The sequence below is a fragment of the Bos taurus genome, chromosome 17, assembly GCF_002263795.3.
Source record: "Bos taurus isolate L1 Dominette 01449 registration number 42190680 breed Hereford chromosome 17, ARS-UCD2.0, whole genome shotgun sequence".
Classification (NCBI taxonomy): Eukaryota; Metazoa; Chordata; class Mammalia; order Artiodactyla; family Bovidae; genus Bos; species Bos taurus.
The window spans coordinates 72231303-72247579 of record NC_037344.1 but is presented as its reverse complement, the minus strand read 5'-3'; the positions used below and the strand labels follow the sequence as shown (position 1 = coordinate 72247579).

Genomic DNA, 16277 nt, shown 5'->3' with positions numbered 1-16277 from the left:
TATGATAAAGGACTCCTTTTCAGGAAGTATCACTGGAGTTCAGTTCAGTTCAGTTGCTCAGTCGTGTCCAACTCTTTGTGACCCCGTGAACCACAGCACTCCAGGCCTCCTTGTCCATCACCAGCTCCCAGAGTTCACCTAAACCCATGTCCATTGAGTCACTGATGCTATCCGACCGTTTCATCCTCTGTCGTCCCCTTCTCCCACCCTCAATCTTTCCCAGCATCAGGTGGCCAAAGTATTGGAGTTTCGGCTTCAACATCAGTCCTTCCAATGAACACCCAGGACTTATCTCTTTTAGGATGGACTGGTTGGATCTCCTTGCAGTCCGAGGGACTCTCAAGAGTCTTCTCTAGCACCACAGTTCGAAAGCATCAATTCTTTGGTGCTCAGCTTTCTTTATAGTCTGACTCTCACATCCATACATGACCACGGGAAAAACCATAGCCTTGACTAGATGGATTTTTTTGGCAAAGTAATGTCTCTGGTTTTCAGTGTGCTGTCTAGGTTGGTCATAACTTTCCTTCCAAGGAGTAAGCGTCTTTGAATTTCATGGCTGCAGTCACCATCTGCAGTGATTTTCGAGCCCCCCAAAATAAAGTCAGCCACTGTTTCCACTGTTTCCCAGTCTATTTGCCATGAAGTGATGGGACTGGATGCTGTGATCTTAGTCTTTTGAATGTTGCGCTTTCGGCGAACTTTTTCACTCTCCTCTTTCACTTTCATCAGGAGGCTCTTTAATTCTTTCTCACTTTCTTTCTGCCATAAAGGTGGTGTCATCTGCATATTTCAGGTTATTGATATTTCTTCTGGCAATCTTGATTCCAGCTTGTGCTTCCTCCAGCCCAGCGTTTCTCATGATGTACTCTGCATATAAGCTAACTTGTATCACTGGAGTACTTCCTGTTAATGAGCCGGTTCTGGAGATGGCGGGCCCGTTTGTGTCCCGCGTGTTCAGCATCGCCTATGTTGACTGCTTGGGACCCAGCATGGCGCTCTCCTCTGGGAGTGACTGTTTCCTGAGTGTCGGGTGGCCCGCGAGCAAGGCGGGCGCGCGTGCCTGTTCAGGTTCGCTCGTTGGGCCTCCCTAGAAGCACGGGGCCCGCAGCAGCGCTCTTAACCAGGTGTCTGTCTGAGGGGCGGGCCTGACTGTGTGCACCCTCCGCCCGCAGACCTGCCCACCTCCTTTGTGAAGGAGGTGCACGACTTCGTGCTGGAGCAGTTCAACAGCAGCCAGGGGGAGCTCCAGAAGATCCTGCACGATGCCGACCGGGCCCACAGCGAGCTGAGCCCCCTCAAGCTGCGCTGCCAGGCCAGTGCCGCCTGCGTGGACCTCATGGTCTGGGCAGTGAAGGACGAGCAGGGTGGGTTCCCCCACCGCTGCCTCCCTTCCGTGAGGATGGAGGGGGCGTGGCCTGAATCAGGGGGTGGGGTCTAACCCCAGGAGGGTGGGGCCTGAGTTGGGCGGGGCCTGGCCCAGGAGGTGTGGCCGGGCCTGAGTCAGGGGGCAGAGTGGGCACGTGGGATGAAGTGGTCCCGGAGGCAGGACAGGAGCAGGGAGCCGCCCAGACCCTGAGGTGGAGCCGCCCAGAGTCCTGGGTTCGGGTTCTGTCACGGCCTGGGTGCGGCCCTTGGTGAAGGCTCCTGTGGCCGGTGGCATCTGCTGAGGGTCCACACTCGCCTGTGTCATAAACTCAGGTGCAGAGAATCTGTGCGTCAAGCTATCTGAGAAGCTGCAGTCCAAGACGTCCAGCAAGGTCATCATCGCGCACCTGCCACTGCTCATCTGCTGTCTGCAGGTCCGTCGCTGGCCCCGGGGAGGGGTGGACTCCCGTCTGCAAGACCTTCTCACAGTGTGCAGACCGAGGCCAGCACAGCAGCCGGGTCTGAGCTTCTGTGTCTGGGAACTTGAGCTCGAGCCTGCCACGGACAGGGTCACTGCTGGAAGGCCGCTGCTAACGGCTAGCAGGCTTTGTGTGAGCAGGGTCCAGGCGCAGCCAGGTCCCACGTTGCAGAGGCTTCCCAGCTTGTGCTGGGCATTTCCAAGGCGGCAGACGTGAACCTGCCCTGTCGAGGCTCTGACCCATCCCAGTCCCCATGATTCCCATCTGCCTGTGTAGAAGTAACGTTCCCAGTGAGCCCCATCTCCTCTAAGTAGCTTTTGGAGGTGAAGGACAGGTTACCAGTGAATCTCACCTTTGGGTGGAGTCCCCACCACCCTGTCCTGTCATTATGCCTGGTGGCACGTGGACGTGGGACGACTCCGGTCATGTGGTGTCTGAGGTGGTGAGCGCCTCCCCTGTGGCCCCTGACAGTCCCTGTGCGTTGCAGGGCCTGGGCCGCCTGTGCGAGCGGTTCCCGGTGGTGGTGCACTCGGTGACACCCTCCCTGCGGGACTTCCTGGTGGTCCCATCCCCCGTGCTGGTGAAGCTGTACAAGTGCCACAGCCAGTACCACACAGGTAAGGGCCCCACCTGGGTGGGGGGAGGTGCCCAGCTTCTCTGCAGGCTCCTCCCTACCAGAAATCTCCCTCCAGGCCCCGCCCTCCCAGGCATCTCCCTCCAGGCCCCGCCCTCCAGGGCTCCTCCCCCCCAGGCATCTCCCTCCAGGCCCCTCCCTCCCAGACATCTCCCCCAAGGCCCCGCCCTCCCAGACATCCCCCTTCAGGCCCTGCCCACCCCCAGGCCCCGCCCTCCTATGCATGTCCCTCCAGGCCCCGCCCTCCAAGGCCCCTCCCTTCAGACCATCTCTCTCTGGCACCTGCTCTCCAGGCAACCTGCAGAGTGAGTGCCCTGAGAATGTGGGCCCAGACCGCATCTGACCTGCAGTGAGTGAGGTTAATTAAGTGCCGCTCGGTGGGCGTGTCCTCTCCCTTCAGTCAGAGACTGAGGGCCTTGCTCTCACCCTCACCACCTTCCCGGCTTCTTGCCTGTGATCCCTGGCCGCGAGAGGGCACATGGCCCTGCCTCATTCCTTACTTAAGATGTGACTGTTGTACATATTCATCACCTTGTAACTTTAAGTGTCCATCGTTGTAAACATTCCCATCATCCCTTCTGTTGTCTGACACTGGGTTCTGAAATGCTAGGAGAAATCTTTTAGAGTGACTACTTTTATGATTAAAAGCAATCCACATATAGTTTCAGCTTTGAGTTTCAGACAAAAGCATGAAACGTGACGGGCTCAACCAGACACACATTTGAATTTTCCATTTCAGTTGCCGGCAATGACATAAAAATCAGCGTAACCAATGAGCATGCCGAGTCGACCCTAAATGTGGCATCGGGGAAGAAGAGCCAGCCGTCCATGTATGAGCAGCTTCGGGACATTGCCATCGACAATGTCTGCAGGTGGGCGGCGGAGAGCCTGGCCACTCTGTCAGACTCACCTCACACCCCATGGCCCGGGACCCAGACGTGGGGAGCAAGAGATGCCTGAAGGCTCCACGCTCCTGGGGCTGCGAGAGTTCCTTCTAGAACAGCATTTCTCCATGCAGTTCAAAGCCCGACATGTAGCTGTAACATTCTCTCAACCACCTGCTTACTGTGACTTTTGTTAAGAAGCAGGGAGGTAAAAAAAAAAAAAGAAGCAGGGAGGTTTGTTTTTTCACCTTTATTTATTTATTATTTGTTTTTGGCTGTGCTGGTTCTTTGTTGCTGCACTCTCTCTGGTGGCAGCAAGCAGGCTGCTCTGTCTTTGGGGTGCACGGGCTCCTCACTGCGGTGGCTTCTCTTCCTGCGGAACACGGCTTCAGTAGCTGGGGTTCATGGGCTTACTTGCCCCACGGCCTGTGGGATCTTCCCGGACCAGGGATCGAACCTGCAGCCCCTGCATTGGCTGGCAGGCCAGTGGACCCAGGAAGTCCTCAGGGAGTTTGATTGGAGTTGGGATGAGTATGGCATTCTGAAGGAAGCAGTTTGGGGCAAAACAGTGAAGTTATTATCTCCGACTGAGACGTTTATCAGTGGTGTGACATTAAGCTGTTGTTTGAATTCATTGTGTCTCGGTGTTCATTCAGATTTCTGGGGGAAGTGCATCCAGGGCTGTTCTTTAAACCCTACAAACCCGAGACAGAAAATCTAAACCCAAACCAGACGCAAGCACTCACCTGATTCTTGTGCTGCCTCACCCTGCTCAGGTGCCTGAAGGCGGGCCTGACCGTGGACCCAGTGATCGTGGAGGCCTTCCTGGCCAGCCTCTCCAACCGGCTGTACATCTCCCAGGAGAGCGATAAGTACGCCCCGTCCCTGGAGCACGCGGACCCCGAGGCCCGGGCTGGCTGCTGCTCATGCGCCTCTGCTTCTTTCTAGTCCAGCACGGAGTCGGGTGCTGGGTCTGTCCCACCGTGTCCGCTGAGGCCCACCTTGGAGTGTCCCCCCAGACGCTGTTTGGGCTAGACAGCCCTGTCTTCCTGCCTGGTGCTGGCGTTGGCAGGGCCCAGGCAGTCACTGTCAGATGTGCGCTTCCTCTGAGAGGCTGACGACCCTGGGCTCCAGGCCCCCAGCTCCATCTCCCACCCTGTGTTGGAGCTCCGTTCCCAGGTCCCGTGTCCTTCCTTCTGTAGGGATGCACACCTGATTCCTGACCACACCATCCGAGCCTTGGGACACATCGCGGTGGCCCTGAGGGACACCCCAAAGGTCATGGAGCCCATTCTGCAGATCCTGCAGCAGAAATTCTGCCAGCCCCCCTCCCCGCTTGACGTGCTCATCATCGACCAGCTGGGCTGCCTGGTCATCACCGGAAACGTAAGGGAGCCACAGGCCCACGCGGGAAGCTCCGCTGACTCGCAGGAGCATGAGAGTGCAGACTAGACTCGCTCTCCCAGGGTCACGTGCTCCCAACTTCCTGAACACCGGGTGCCAAGGCTTTTCCCAAGTAAGGGAGCTCAGAGTAGTGGTTCCTAGATGGCCAGGTAAAGCGGCTTGAACTGAGTTCTTGCTGACGTGACTAGACTGGAGTGGAAGTGGAAGCTGTGTGCGTGGAGGTTTGCGTAAAGCTGCAGGGGGCGGCCTGGCGAAGTTGCAGGCCCCACGGCCCTGGCCCATGGTGTGTTCCCTCTGGGTGTCCGTGGAGGGCGCTCCTGGCAAGATGTGGTCACAGGTCCCTCCTTCTTTTCCAGCAATATATTTACCAGGAGGTGTGGAACCTCTTTCAGCAGATCAGCGTGAAGGCCAGCTCGGTCGTGTACTCGGCCACCAAGGACTACAAGGACCATGGCTACAGGTAAGCCTTCCTGCCTCCCGGTCGCTTTCCATCCTCAGAAAGTGGGCCACTCGGGGTCTTGTCCCGTAAATTAATGCTGCTCCTCACAAAAGCACCGTGTGCTAGAGATCCATGCGTCCCGGGGGGGATGGCCTGCCCCTCGCTGCCGTCAGCAAGCACCTCCTTGCTCACACCCAGCCTGCCCGATGCCCGGTAGGCATGGCACCCTGCCTGGCCTGCCCGTGGTCAGCCTGCCCATTGGGCAGCGGCGCCGCAGTCTGGCCAGCCCGAGCCTGCACGTCAGGGAGCTCTCACGCCCCTCTGTGGTCAGGGCGGCGCACCGGCGAGGGCTCCCATGCCGTCCTTGGGGTCCTGAGTGCGGGCACTGCAGCCTCGGATGCGACGCCCGAGGACAGACACTCCTGCTCTGTTTACAGGACCTCCTTCGGCTTGGCCAGGCCCAGGCAGGGCACAGGGAGGGGCGGAGGTCCTCCTTGCTCCTCCTGCCCCCCGGGGGAGCGGGTAGCTGGGTGGCCGTGACCTCAGCTCGCTCACCAGCCGTGTGTGTGCGTGGCGCCGCGTGTGTCCTTACGACAGCCCTTGGCTCTGGGGCTGCTCGTCCGCGGGCTCGCTGCCGCCTCCTCGGGAGCCTGGTCCCTGGACCCCAGGGCTGGCCTGGCTGCGCTCGCTCACCTCCTGCCATCCGTCTGTCCCTTGGCTCCCACAGGCACTGCTCGCTGGCGGTGATCAACGCCCTGGCCAACATCGCGGCCAACATCCAGGATGAGCACCTCGTGGACGAGCTGCTCATGAACCTGCTGGAGCTGTTTGTGCAGCTGGGGCTGGAGGGCAAGCGGGCCAGTGAGCGGGCCAGCGAGAAGGGGCCCGCCCTCAAGGTTGGCACCGCCAGGCCCTGTGGGAGTGGGGGCTGGTGGGGGCCACCCTCTGGGCTGAGTGGGACGGAGAGGTGGTGGGAACAAAGCGGGTGGCAGGTGGCCGCACGCCCTCTGGGGGGCGGCGTCTGAGGCGGGCACCTTGCAGGGGGACCAGGCGCTCTCCAGGCGTCGCGCCTGTGACGGTATGAGGTCTTTGTGCGGAGCCGCCACGGTGGACACGTCCCGCCCCGTGTGGCTTTGAGTGTGTCCTCTTGATTGTCGGGTTAAGCGTCTTCACCTGTCTCCCTGTACGTCTTTCATCATTTCGTTTTGAAGGAGTTTCATTTCTCACGATGCGTGTGGGGCCCTTCTATCTTTCTGTTTAATGAAACAAGTGGTGCTGGTCAGTGACCTGGCTCTGTCCCCCCACAGGCCTCCAGCAGTGCGGGGAACCTGGGCGTGCTCATCCCTGTGATCGCAGTGGTGAGTACCTGCCCGTCCGTGTCTCCAGCTTGGCTGCGGTGCTTCCGCAGGGGCTGCCTCGGGTGTGTGGCCATGTGGCCAGGCTCGCTTCCTCCGTGCCCCCTGACCAGCTGAGCAGACCGGACGGCGTGTCCCCGGGTGTGGGTTCTGACCGGGCCCTCCCTGTGTCCTGCCCTCCCTGGTGCCCCGCCACGGCCAGGCCCGCGCCGCCCCCATGCCCCGCCCGCCTGCTCCCCTCTGGTGGGCCTGGGCCCTCAGGGTCCCTGGGCCAGGGGTGCAGCCCTCGGGGCCCTGCCCGGGAGTGCGAGCCTGTCCCTGCTGTGTGCTGCTGTGCCGAGGGCTCATGTCTGCTTGTCCTGTCTTGGGTTGCGCTACTTCTTCCCAAGTGGCCTTTATGCCAGGCAGTTCCCAGCCAGCATTACAGCTGCCAGTCCTGAGCCAGGCCCACGTCCGGCTCTGTTTACACAGGTGATTCCCGAGCGCCCCCTCAGCACGCCCTGGGGTGGAGCCCCTGCTTCCGCCTCCAGCTCCCTCGTCGCTCGAATCTCGAGCATGAACGCATGTGTCCCCACATCGGGGGCTCCGCAGGGGCTGACCCCCAGCTGCAGGGCAACCCTGGAAGTGGAGGCCAGGTGGGCAGGTGGAGAGTCCATCCGTGTCTCAGGAAAGGGGTCTCGGGGCCTGCTCTGGGGGCATTCGTCATCTGAGTCTGGGGGCTGCTGGGGCTGCGGTGTTTGCTGGCTGAGGTGGACAGGAGCCCACAGCCAACTAGCGTATATGTAGTTCTCAGCTCTGTTGGTGAGGCGTCACGGGCTGTGTAGAGGGAGCATGCTGCCTCTGGCCCAGGTTCGATCCCCAGGTCAGGAGAATCCCCTGGAGGAGGGCATGGCAACCCACTCCGGTCTTCTTGCCTGGAGAATCCCATGGACAGAGGAGCCTGGCGGGCTGCAGTCCATGGGGTCGCAGAGAGTTGGACAGGACTGAAGTGACTCAGCACACGTGTGCAGCTGTGATTTAGTACACAGGTTTTAGGGTCACCGGGGCAGGGGTTGGAGTCCTGGCCCCACATGTGGGGTCCTAGTGGTTGTCCCAGCCCCCTAATGCACACTCTGTCAGCAGAGCTGCTCCAAAAGGCGGGGTGACCGTCCGGGGGCTGGTGGTCAGGGCGGGCAGACTTGTTAGCAGTGACAGGCCAGTGCTCGCTCACCTGAAGCCATCTGGTCGCTGCTGTGACCGTCACATGAACGGACTGGGCTCTGTGGAGTCAGCAAGTTAATGGTTATGCTGGGGGTGGGGGGACAAATATTGGTTCTGTTGCTTAACACAGAGCCTGGAGAGCGTGGTTCCGGCCTCTGCTCCCGGGTCAACCCGGACGTGCAGGGAGACACTGACTTCCTTCGATGTTTGTTTGCTCTGACATTCTATACTCTTTCTGTGGCACACTGTCCTGAGTTACTCTGTCGAGGGCACGAGCCAGTGGGTCTGTGCGGGAAGCGGGGGTTCCTTCCCTAAGGCAGCCGTTCCCTCCTGGGTGACCTTGGAGCCTGGGGTCAGGGACCCGGTTCCCCGGCCTCCGAGGCTCCTTCCTGCCTGAGGGTCGTGGGCTGTGTCCTGCGACTCTGTGAACGCTCCTCAGAATGTCCCAGGTTCCATAGCTGGAACCTGCAGCTGGAGCGCAGCCACGTGACAGGCCGTGGAAAACGTGCTCCCAGGCTGCTCGGCTGGTGGCCCCTTGCAGCTCCGGGGCCTTGGGCAGGTTACTTACTCTCCCGGTGTCGTAACACGAGGTTGTGGACTAACACCCTCAGCTCGTGGGCGCCTTTGAAAACTGTGCCTGTTCTCGTGGGAGTGGCATCTGTCCACAGGAGAGTCTGTACTTCACCTCAGAGGGGGGCGGGGGCCCAGCGAGGCCCCCGTTAGGACCCCCAGGCTGGGTGGTTGGCCCAGGACTGACCTGAACGCCTTCAAGCCGTGACCCACTTTATTCTCACCGCAGTCCTGCGAGGCGGGGCTGCCACCCCCATTTCACAGACGGGGAGCCTGAAGCACAGAGCTCACCTCAGAGCGCCGGTGTGGGAGTGGGTCTAAGGCCACGCTGGGCATGCGGCCCCCGGTCCTATCTGCACTGCCGTTTCCGCCCCAAGGGCGTGCCCTGCCCTGGGTCCCTGCGGGGCCCTCAGGTCGCTCTCAGCCTCCAGCGCTCTGGGGCATCGGGCAGTGTGAGCTCGGCTTCTCTCAGTTACTCGTCTTATGAAAGGAGACTACGCCCGGTAAAAGCGGCACGTTTATTAACCCCACGCTGTGCTCTGAGCGGCCGTGCCTTGCTCAAGGAGGGGCTGGCTGTCGGCACCTTGGGCTCCCTCGTGCTCCACAGTGGGGGCAGCTTTGGGTGGCAGAGGGGCGCTGCTGGCCTGGGGTGACTGTGAGGAGGGGCCGGGTGTCTGCGCCAGCGCCTTCAGCGACAGCCGTCCTGCCGGTCTGGTGGCGCACGCGTTGCCTCCTCGCCCACGTCTCCTGAAAGGGGGCCGGGCCACGTGGTCCCGGCGCCAGCAGCTCTTGGTGGTTGTCAGAAGGGAAACGGAATTGCGGATGCCCCGAAGCACTCGAGACGCCCAGCCCCGCCACTAAGGCCTGGTGGGGTTGGCGACCCGGCCCAGGAAGAGCAGGCAGCTGGTGCGGTGCTCGTAGATGAGGAACAGGAAGGGCCGGTCGACGCTGAAGCGGACCTGGGTGGACAGCGGCATGAACCCCACGGCGGTCACGGCTGCGGCCTGTGTGCCCTCCTCGTTCACCGTGATGGTGCCCTGGTGTTTGAACTGCGTCGGGCACAAGGGCGCATCAGGGGCAGCGGTCACACTCGGGGCGGGGCGCAGAGCTGTGTGTCCTCCCAGGAGGGGGCGGGGTGGTGACGGAGGCCCAGGCTCAGTGGGTCGGGACAGCTCTCGGGACTCAGTGCCCACCCGTCCGCTAAGCTGGGGTCGTGTTGTGTAAGGGGGTGAACGGCGTCACCTCTGTGGTGCGCACCGCGGCCACGTGGGAGTCCCCGGGGCGCCTGCGGGGCAGGCCCAGGGTCCACAGGCAGGGCAGGGGCTCAGGGGGCCCTCCCCAGACGGGACGGGCGAGGGCAGGTGTTACCAGGTCAATGACGATCCTCTGGCCCGTGATCCCCGTGGTGTTGCTGTGCTTGTCGAAGAGCGCCGTGACCCCCAGGGCCCGCAGGGCGCCCACCAGGTCGTAGTCCTTTTCCAGCTTGAACTTGGGCAGGAGCACTTCCCGCGTCCTGGTCGGGAAGAGAGTGCGTTTTTACCCACAGCGCGTCTCAGAGGAGCCCCATTCCCTGAGACATCACAGCCAGGCAAGCCTGCGGCCTGTGCGCTGCACGTCCAGCCCTGCCCGGCGAGGATGGGGAGACCACCCCTCTAACCCCATTCCTCAGAAGCGCTTGCTGCCGTGCGCCGGAGCCCTCGGCCCTGTGAATCCCTGTCCTGATGGCAGAGCTCTTCCTGGCTCGGGGCCCAGAGGCACCTGACGACGTGTGCCAGTGGGCGCCTGTCACTTCAACGTGTAAGGGGCTGAGGTGCAGCTCAGCGCGCTCGAGGGACAGCACCTGCCTTTCCACCTGGCCTGCCGCCCTCCGTGCTCCACGGCACGCGCGCGGCATGCACCCGCTGCCCCCTTGGGGCTGGGACCCCGCGTGCGACGCCACAGCGCACAGCAGTCTGTTAGCGTCCGAGGGACAAGACCGTGTCCTCTGCCGGGCCATCCCGGAGGAGTGGGGACAAGACCTGGGGCCTGAACGGGGCCTGCTGGAGGCAGCGACAGGCTCCTCTGGCTGGGGCAGGAGCAGGGCCGTGGGCGGGCCAGGCGGCCGGCCTGCGTCGTGCAGGTGGGGCCCACAGAAGGTTTGAGGGGCTACGGGGATGCTGACTGGCGGTTGGTGCCAGATGGACCGAGCAGGGGACAGCAGAGTGGTCCGGCCCAATCACCAGCTCAGGGCAGAGATGGCGGGCAGTCAGACTAGGAACGAAGCCCAGTAGGGACGGTCCTTAAAGCAAACATAAGGGGCATGACGCGGCCTGGCTCCTGGGCAGGCCTGCCTTTCCCCCAGTTCCGGTTCCGTCTGTGTGCTCTGGTCCTGCAGGGAGGCCCGGACCAGGGTCACGTCTTCACACGGGCCCAGGAAGACGGAGAGGTGACGGATGCGTCCCTCCCGCCCTGACCAGCCACAGAGCCTGTCCTGACAGGGACCCTGGGGGTGGGGCGGGCGTGTGGCAGAGCCGCGCCGCTCCTGTCCCGCGCCTTTTCTCGCCGCTGCGCTCTGATCGCCTCTGGCCGAGCAAGAGCTCTGGGCTGAGTTCACAGCAGCCTGGGGGACCGCACCCCTTCCCCTAAGGCGCCCGTGGCCCGGCGCCCCTGCCCCCGTGGCACCTGTTTGTCATGCTCCTCTGCCACCGCTCCACCGCCTGGGGTGTCAGCTGGCTCTCCAGGGTCTTCATCCCGGACAGCTTGTGTGGGACCACCACCAGCATGCTGATGCCCCCCACGTACTCCAGCCGCAGCACGTCGCAGTCCAGCTCCTGGTCGCTGGCCGCCAGGAACGCGCCCTTGGTCTGCATCATGGGGACCTTGACCACCTCCCGCTCGTTCAGCCGGAAGTTGTGGTTGTGCGTCATTTCCACCGGGAATTTGTTCACCCAGGACCCTGTGAGGTCAGCGGAGCAGGGCCTCTGTGACAGCGTCATCGCTCAGACAGGCTGCGAGGCCCACCCCGTGGTCTGACCCGCACGTCTGGTTTGGGCTGGACCCGGGTGGCACCGACGCTGCTGGTGCGGGGACCACACCTGAGAACCGCTGCTCAGAGGCTGACCTGGCCGCAGGCGCGCACGGCTGCACCGCAACCCTGCTGCTCCTGGCTGCCTGCCGGCTCCCTGGGTGGTGGGGGGCGCTGAGGTCTCCTGGCTGGGGTGCCCACAGGGCATTGCAAGCAGGGCCTAGGCTTTACAGACCCGCGCGGCCTTATCTCTGGGGTCCCAGGAGCCTGTGTGCACGGGTGTGGGGTTTGGGGGTAAATCGCTGCTGGCCCAGAGCAGTAGCTCTAGATATAGGCTTGATTTCCCCGCCCCACCTGTCTGGGAAGGAGGGGGGTATGAACGTGAGCTCCTTAAGCCCAGCCTGTCTCCAGCCTTTGGTCCATCCCGAAAGAGAATAAAAAAGCTGAGGTCCAGGTGGGCCTGCTGCAGAGAAAGGCGCGAACTCAGGTGTAACATGGGCTGGAGGGGACGCTGAGCAACGCTGCTCCTTAGAGCAGCAGTGCAGTTCCGCATCCATGAGATGGAGACGCTGACAGCAGTGGCCCGTCACGGCTGCAGCGAGGCGTAAAGCATAGGCTTCCTCGCTGGGACCTTCCCCGGCCCTGCGAGCCACTCTAAGCCTGGCTCTGCAGGGGGAGTGAGGGTGGAGGCTGCAGGCCCCGCCGCCCTGCCCGCGTGTCTGCCCCGGGGCCGTGCCGCCTCCTACCTTTGAAGTAGAGGCAGTTGAGGAGCAGCATCTGCGTCGCGGGGTCCACGTCCTGCAGTGCGTCTCGTATGAGGCCCTTGGTGAGCCGGGCCACGTGCCGGTTCGTGTGGGCGAGGAAGGCGGGATCGGAGAAGTCGGCCGCCCGGACCTCGGCGAAGTAGTACTCCCGGACCTGGGTCTTGAAGTCGTCCAGGACCGGGAGCTGCTTCTGCACATAGAGGTCGCTGACGGAGCGCAGCGTGTACCCGAAGTTCCTGCGGAAGAGGCGGTGGATCAGCTTCCGGAACAGGTTGTGGACGGTGCCCAGCTCGTAGGCGGCGCTGGCGTTGACGAACTCGGCAAAGCGCAGGGCCGTGTGCACCTCCTGGTGGGTGTCACCCGCCAGGCCCAGGGAGAGCATGGCCATGGCCGCCGACACGCCCACGGGTGCCAGGAAGACGTTGTCGGCCGCGCCGACCCGCGCCGCTAGCGCCCGGTACAGGTCGAAGGCGAACTGCGCGTTGAGGAGGTTGAGCCGCTGCACGCGGCTCTTGCCGGGAAAGAGCGGGAGCACGCTGCCGGCGCCCGCCCCAGGGCGCGTGGGGGGGGCCGCGTCCACGACGTCGCTGTAGTTGTCGTCCTCCCCGAAGATCTTCTCCAGGTCCAGGTAGTCCTCCTCCTCCTCCCCGTCTGCGGCCCACTCGCCGGTGACGGTGTTCTCCTCGTGGAAGGCGGCGGGTGGCAGGGGCCCACTCGCGTTGCTGCCCTTCAGCCGCCCCCACCGGGGCTCCATGGACTCAGGCTCGCCCCCGCCATCATCACGCTGCCCCCACGGGCCGAGGGTCCTGCACGCAGATGCCAGAAGGAGGGCCAGCAGGAGCGGGCGCAGCGGGCACCACATCCCGGAGGAGCTGGAGCGGGAGGAAAGCAGACATGTGAGGACGGCCTGGGGACCCCCCACACACACCAGTGGGGCCCCGGGCGCCCGTCCCCAGATGCTTTAGGATCTGGTGACAGACAGACACGCCTGACGTCCTGTGGGGTCTTGTGAGCGCCACTCAGAACCCCTGGTGGAAAGTGGGCAAAACCGTGGGGCCTGGAGACCCAGGGAGTTTCCTTTTCACTCGGGTACTGAATTTTGGGTCAGTTTTCCGAGTGACACCCAGGGCCCTGGAGGCACAGCAGTGTCCCCCAGTCGGTCAGGGGCCCACGTGCAGTGAGGAGGGCTCGCGAGGACGCTGCTGGCAGGGGCCTGGGGGGCCACCTCCTGTCCTGGGAGTCCGTGGGGGTCTAATCTGCATGACCTGAGCCGTGTCTGCAGTGTAGGGGTCACCCGGGCTGCTCACAGCACGGGGGGTGAGGTGTGCGCGTTCTCCCATCTGCCAGTCACTGCCCACTGCTGTGGGAGGGAGAACCCCATCTCCACCAAGAGCACTCTTGGGTTAGCGCTCTGGGTTAGGGTGTCGGGGAGTGCTGTTAGAAGCTACCGCCAGAGGCCTGAGGGGCTTCCTCCTCGTGAGCGGGGCGCCCCAGGGGGCGTCTGCCTGCCGCCCCTCCCCTGCACATCTGCCTTCTTGTACCCAGCGTCCCTTCAGTTCCCCAGGGGCCGCGTCTTGTTCAGTGTGCGTGTGTGCGGCCGTCTCCTGCTGGGCCTCTGGGGACCAGGACCTGTTTCCCACCCAGGCAGGGAGAGCGCTGCGGGCTCCCGTGAGGTGAAGCTGGGCTGATTGGGCCTCAGGATGGGCTCAGTGCACGATGCCCCCTGGAGCTCAGTGAGTCCTGCCCGAGCCTCTGCCCGTGCGTGGGGCCAGGCCAGGAGCTTTGCCCTGGGTGTCAGCATGCGGGTCCCGCCTGCCCTGGAGGCTCTACCGGACCCAGGGTCATGGCGCCTCCGCAGTGTCTAGGGCTCAGCCCTCAGCCCCTTGAGTGCGGTCAGCCGCACGCCTGGAGCACCACGGTTTGGAGAGGGACAGGCGCATGGCTCCTGACTTTGACCCCTCTGTTGTCTTTCCCGGCCCCTCCCCTCCCGCCAGCCTGTCGCAGACGCTGCCCCTACATCGCCTGCGCTCAGGACACAGGTCTAAGGTGCGCGGTGCCAGCAGGATCGGGCCAGGGTTCTGGGCAGAACTGAATGTGGATACTGATGGCAGGACACTTAAAAAGGGAGGGGGGGAGAAAGGAAGCTGTTTGCCGAAGGTCTCCTGTTGAGGCTGTGCTTGAAAGTATTCTTCTCAAGTTAAAAAAAAAAAGGCTTAGACAGCCCCAGCTTGAGTAATCAAGGGTTCAGGAGGAGGAAGTGAGAGCCGACAGGGAGGCAGAGGCAAAGACGTCCGTGTCTGCCCGTGTTCAGGCAGCACACGTGGGAGCGTCTCGTGTCCTGTTGTGTGTTCCACGCTGACAAGCCTGTCACGTTCATTACGCTCTCGTCAGAGGGAGCAGGGTGTATCTTCTGAGACCTCACTTTCTGTGGATTAAAGCTAGGGACCTGGAAGGTACATTTCCCTGTAGTCTTGGCATTCAGCATTGCAGGAGTTAAGATGCCTCAGAATTATCGCTCGGTTGTATTTAAATCCAGGGTACTATGTTTGAAGAGAAGCAGTGCTTTCTCAAGGTAAATCACGCAAAAGCCTGCTTTTCTGGGCATGTTCTGTGGCACCGCCTCAGCTGGTTACACGGAGCAGCGCCCAGACTTGGTGATCCTTGCCCCTCCTGGCTGCTGTCTCCCAGCCCAGGACGAGCGCGGCTGACGGAGCCGAGGACGCTCTTAAAGTGGACGGGACTTCACTCAGCACAGAACACCCCCAGGCCCTGTCCCCAGGCTCGCCACTCCCTGGTCCCTGTCCCCAGGTTCGCCACCCCAGGGCCCCTGTCCCCAGGCTCACCAGGTCTGTCTGCACATGTGTGCACACATGTGACACACACACAGACACGTTTTTCTGAAGCAGTTGCGACGCCCCGGAACCAGGATGCCCACCCCCAGCCCCGTGCCCAGTTCAGGTCCTTGAGCTCGCTCAGACCCTCCTAACGGGCGGGTAAAATGGACAGAAGGCCTTCCCCTTCTGAAAAGAGTGGTAGGGACTGTTGGAAGGTGTCGCCAGAAAGAGAAAGAAGCCTGTCACCCCCCTCTCACCCCGCAGAAGGGTTGGAGACCTACTCACCTCTGTGCCGCTGGTGCGAAGTGGCTCTGCAGGGGTGGAATCGGCCAAGGTCGGCCGCGCTCTTCTGTGACCTTTGGTGCTGGGCTGCAGTCGAGGTCTTCCAAAGTACACAGGTCGCAGATGGAACACCGCCCCCCAGCCTCGTCAGCACAAAGCCCCGCTGTGTGCCTGGTCACCGCCCAGCAGCTGCGACTCCACATTTGGAGGCCCGTCTATCTCCATGTGGACGAGCCGTCAGGACTCTGCGGCCAGGGCTGAGTTGTGTCATGGGGGTGGCTCGGATGCTACCCTGGACATGACAGCCGTGGGTAGCCCTCCACCTCTCTCCATGCATGCCGACCTCAGTTCTCGGCCGGGGGCGCCACGAGGAGACCCTGGCCCAGGCCTGCGTGCCGTGCCTGGTCCCTGCAGGACACCCAGCCCCACTCCTGTGTCACGGGGAAGCAGGGCCACGCCGAGGCTCCGGGGCCTGGTCGCCTCTGTGTCTAGTTTGTGGGGTTCCGTTTGTTTGGGCTGTGCTGCACAGCATGCAGGATCTCTGTCCCCGAACAGGGGTTGAACTCTGGCCCTGGCAGTGCGAGTCCAGTAGTAGCCATGGACTGCTAGGAAGCCCCGGGGTATCTCATTTATGATGCGTGTTTTGAACTCACTTTCCAAGAAGTGTCGTATTGATTATCATCCTACCCACAGTGGGTGAAGGGGCCCATCTTGCCATCCCCCCACAGCAGTGGGCATCACCCTGTTCCTGGCCACCACCTGGCACGTACTTGGTGCTTAGAGATCGTAGTACACATTTGGACTGAGGAGCCCTGCTTACAGTGGTGGTTAGCACTGTGTGAGGGCTGGACCTCTGCCAGAGGCTCTGGAGGATCCACGCGTCCACCAGGAGCTGTGGGCACTTGTCACCATTCTCCATACCTGAGCCCCCCACACACCCATGCACACACACACACGCATGCACACATGCACGCACGCACGCAGATGCACACACATGCATGTACACAGACGCGCACGTGCACACAGACATGCACACGCACATGCATGCATGCACACACGCACA

General features: G+C 62.4%; 2 protein-coding genes across 3 annotated transcripts in view; one reads left to right on the top strand and one right to left on the bottom strand.

Moving 5' to 3' along the window:
- PI4KA (phosphatidylinositol 4-kinase alpha) overlaps positions 1–16277 on the top strand; it is a 59721-nt gene that overhangs the window by 20996 nt on the left and 22448 nt on the right. For both annotated transcript variants that reach the window (NM_174577.2, XM_059875885.1), the window contains 9 exon segments: positions 1173–1364; positions 1699–1799; positions 2332–2461; positions 3218–3350; positions 4139–4234; positions 4565–4748; positions 5123–5226; positions 5933–6101; positions 6513–6563. In NM_174577.2, the coding sequence (NP_777002.1) occupies positions 1173–1364; positions 1699–1799; positions 2332–2461; positions 3218–3350; positions 4139–4234; positions 4565–4748; positions 5123–5226; positions 5933–6101; positions 6513–6563 (1160 nt within the window).
- SERPIND1 (serpin family D member 1) lies at positions 8830–15295 on the bottom strand. Its single transcript, NM_001105046.2, has 5 exons — positions 15218–15295; positions 12081–12970; positions 10992–11265; positions 9699–9843; positions 8830–9379 (listed from the first exon to the last, which is right to left on the bottom strand). Exons 2-5 carry the CDS (start codon positions 12958–12960, stop codon positions 9188–9190), a joined length of 1491 nt encoding a protein of 496 aa, NP_001098516.1. The 5' UTR covers positions 12961–12970; positions 15218–15295; the 3' UTR covers positions 8830–9187.

What these genes read in the sequence shown, in the direction of transcription:
- SERPIND1 (NM_001105046.2), bottom strand. Translation starts at nt 12,960, where the DNA reads ATGTGGTGCCCGCTGCGCCCGCTCCTGCTGGCCCTCCTTCTGGCATCT. An exon ending in CAACTGCCTCTACTTCAAAG is followed by an intron (nt 11,266 to 12,080) that starts GTAGGAGGCGGC and finishes CTGACCTCACAG; the next exon opens with GGTCCTGGGTGAACAAATTC. An exon ending in AGAGGATCGTCATTGACCTG is followed by an intron (nt 9,380 to 9,698) that starts GTAACACCTGCC and finishes TGCCCGACGCAG; the next exon opens with TTCAAACACCAGGGCACCAT.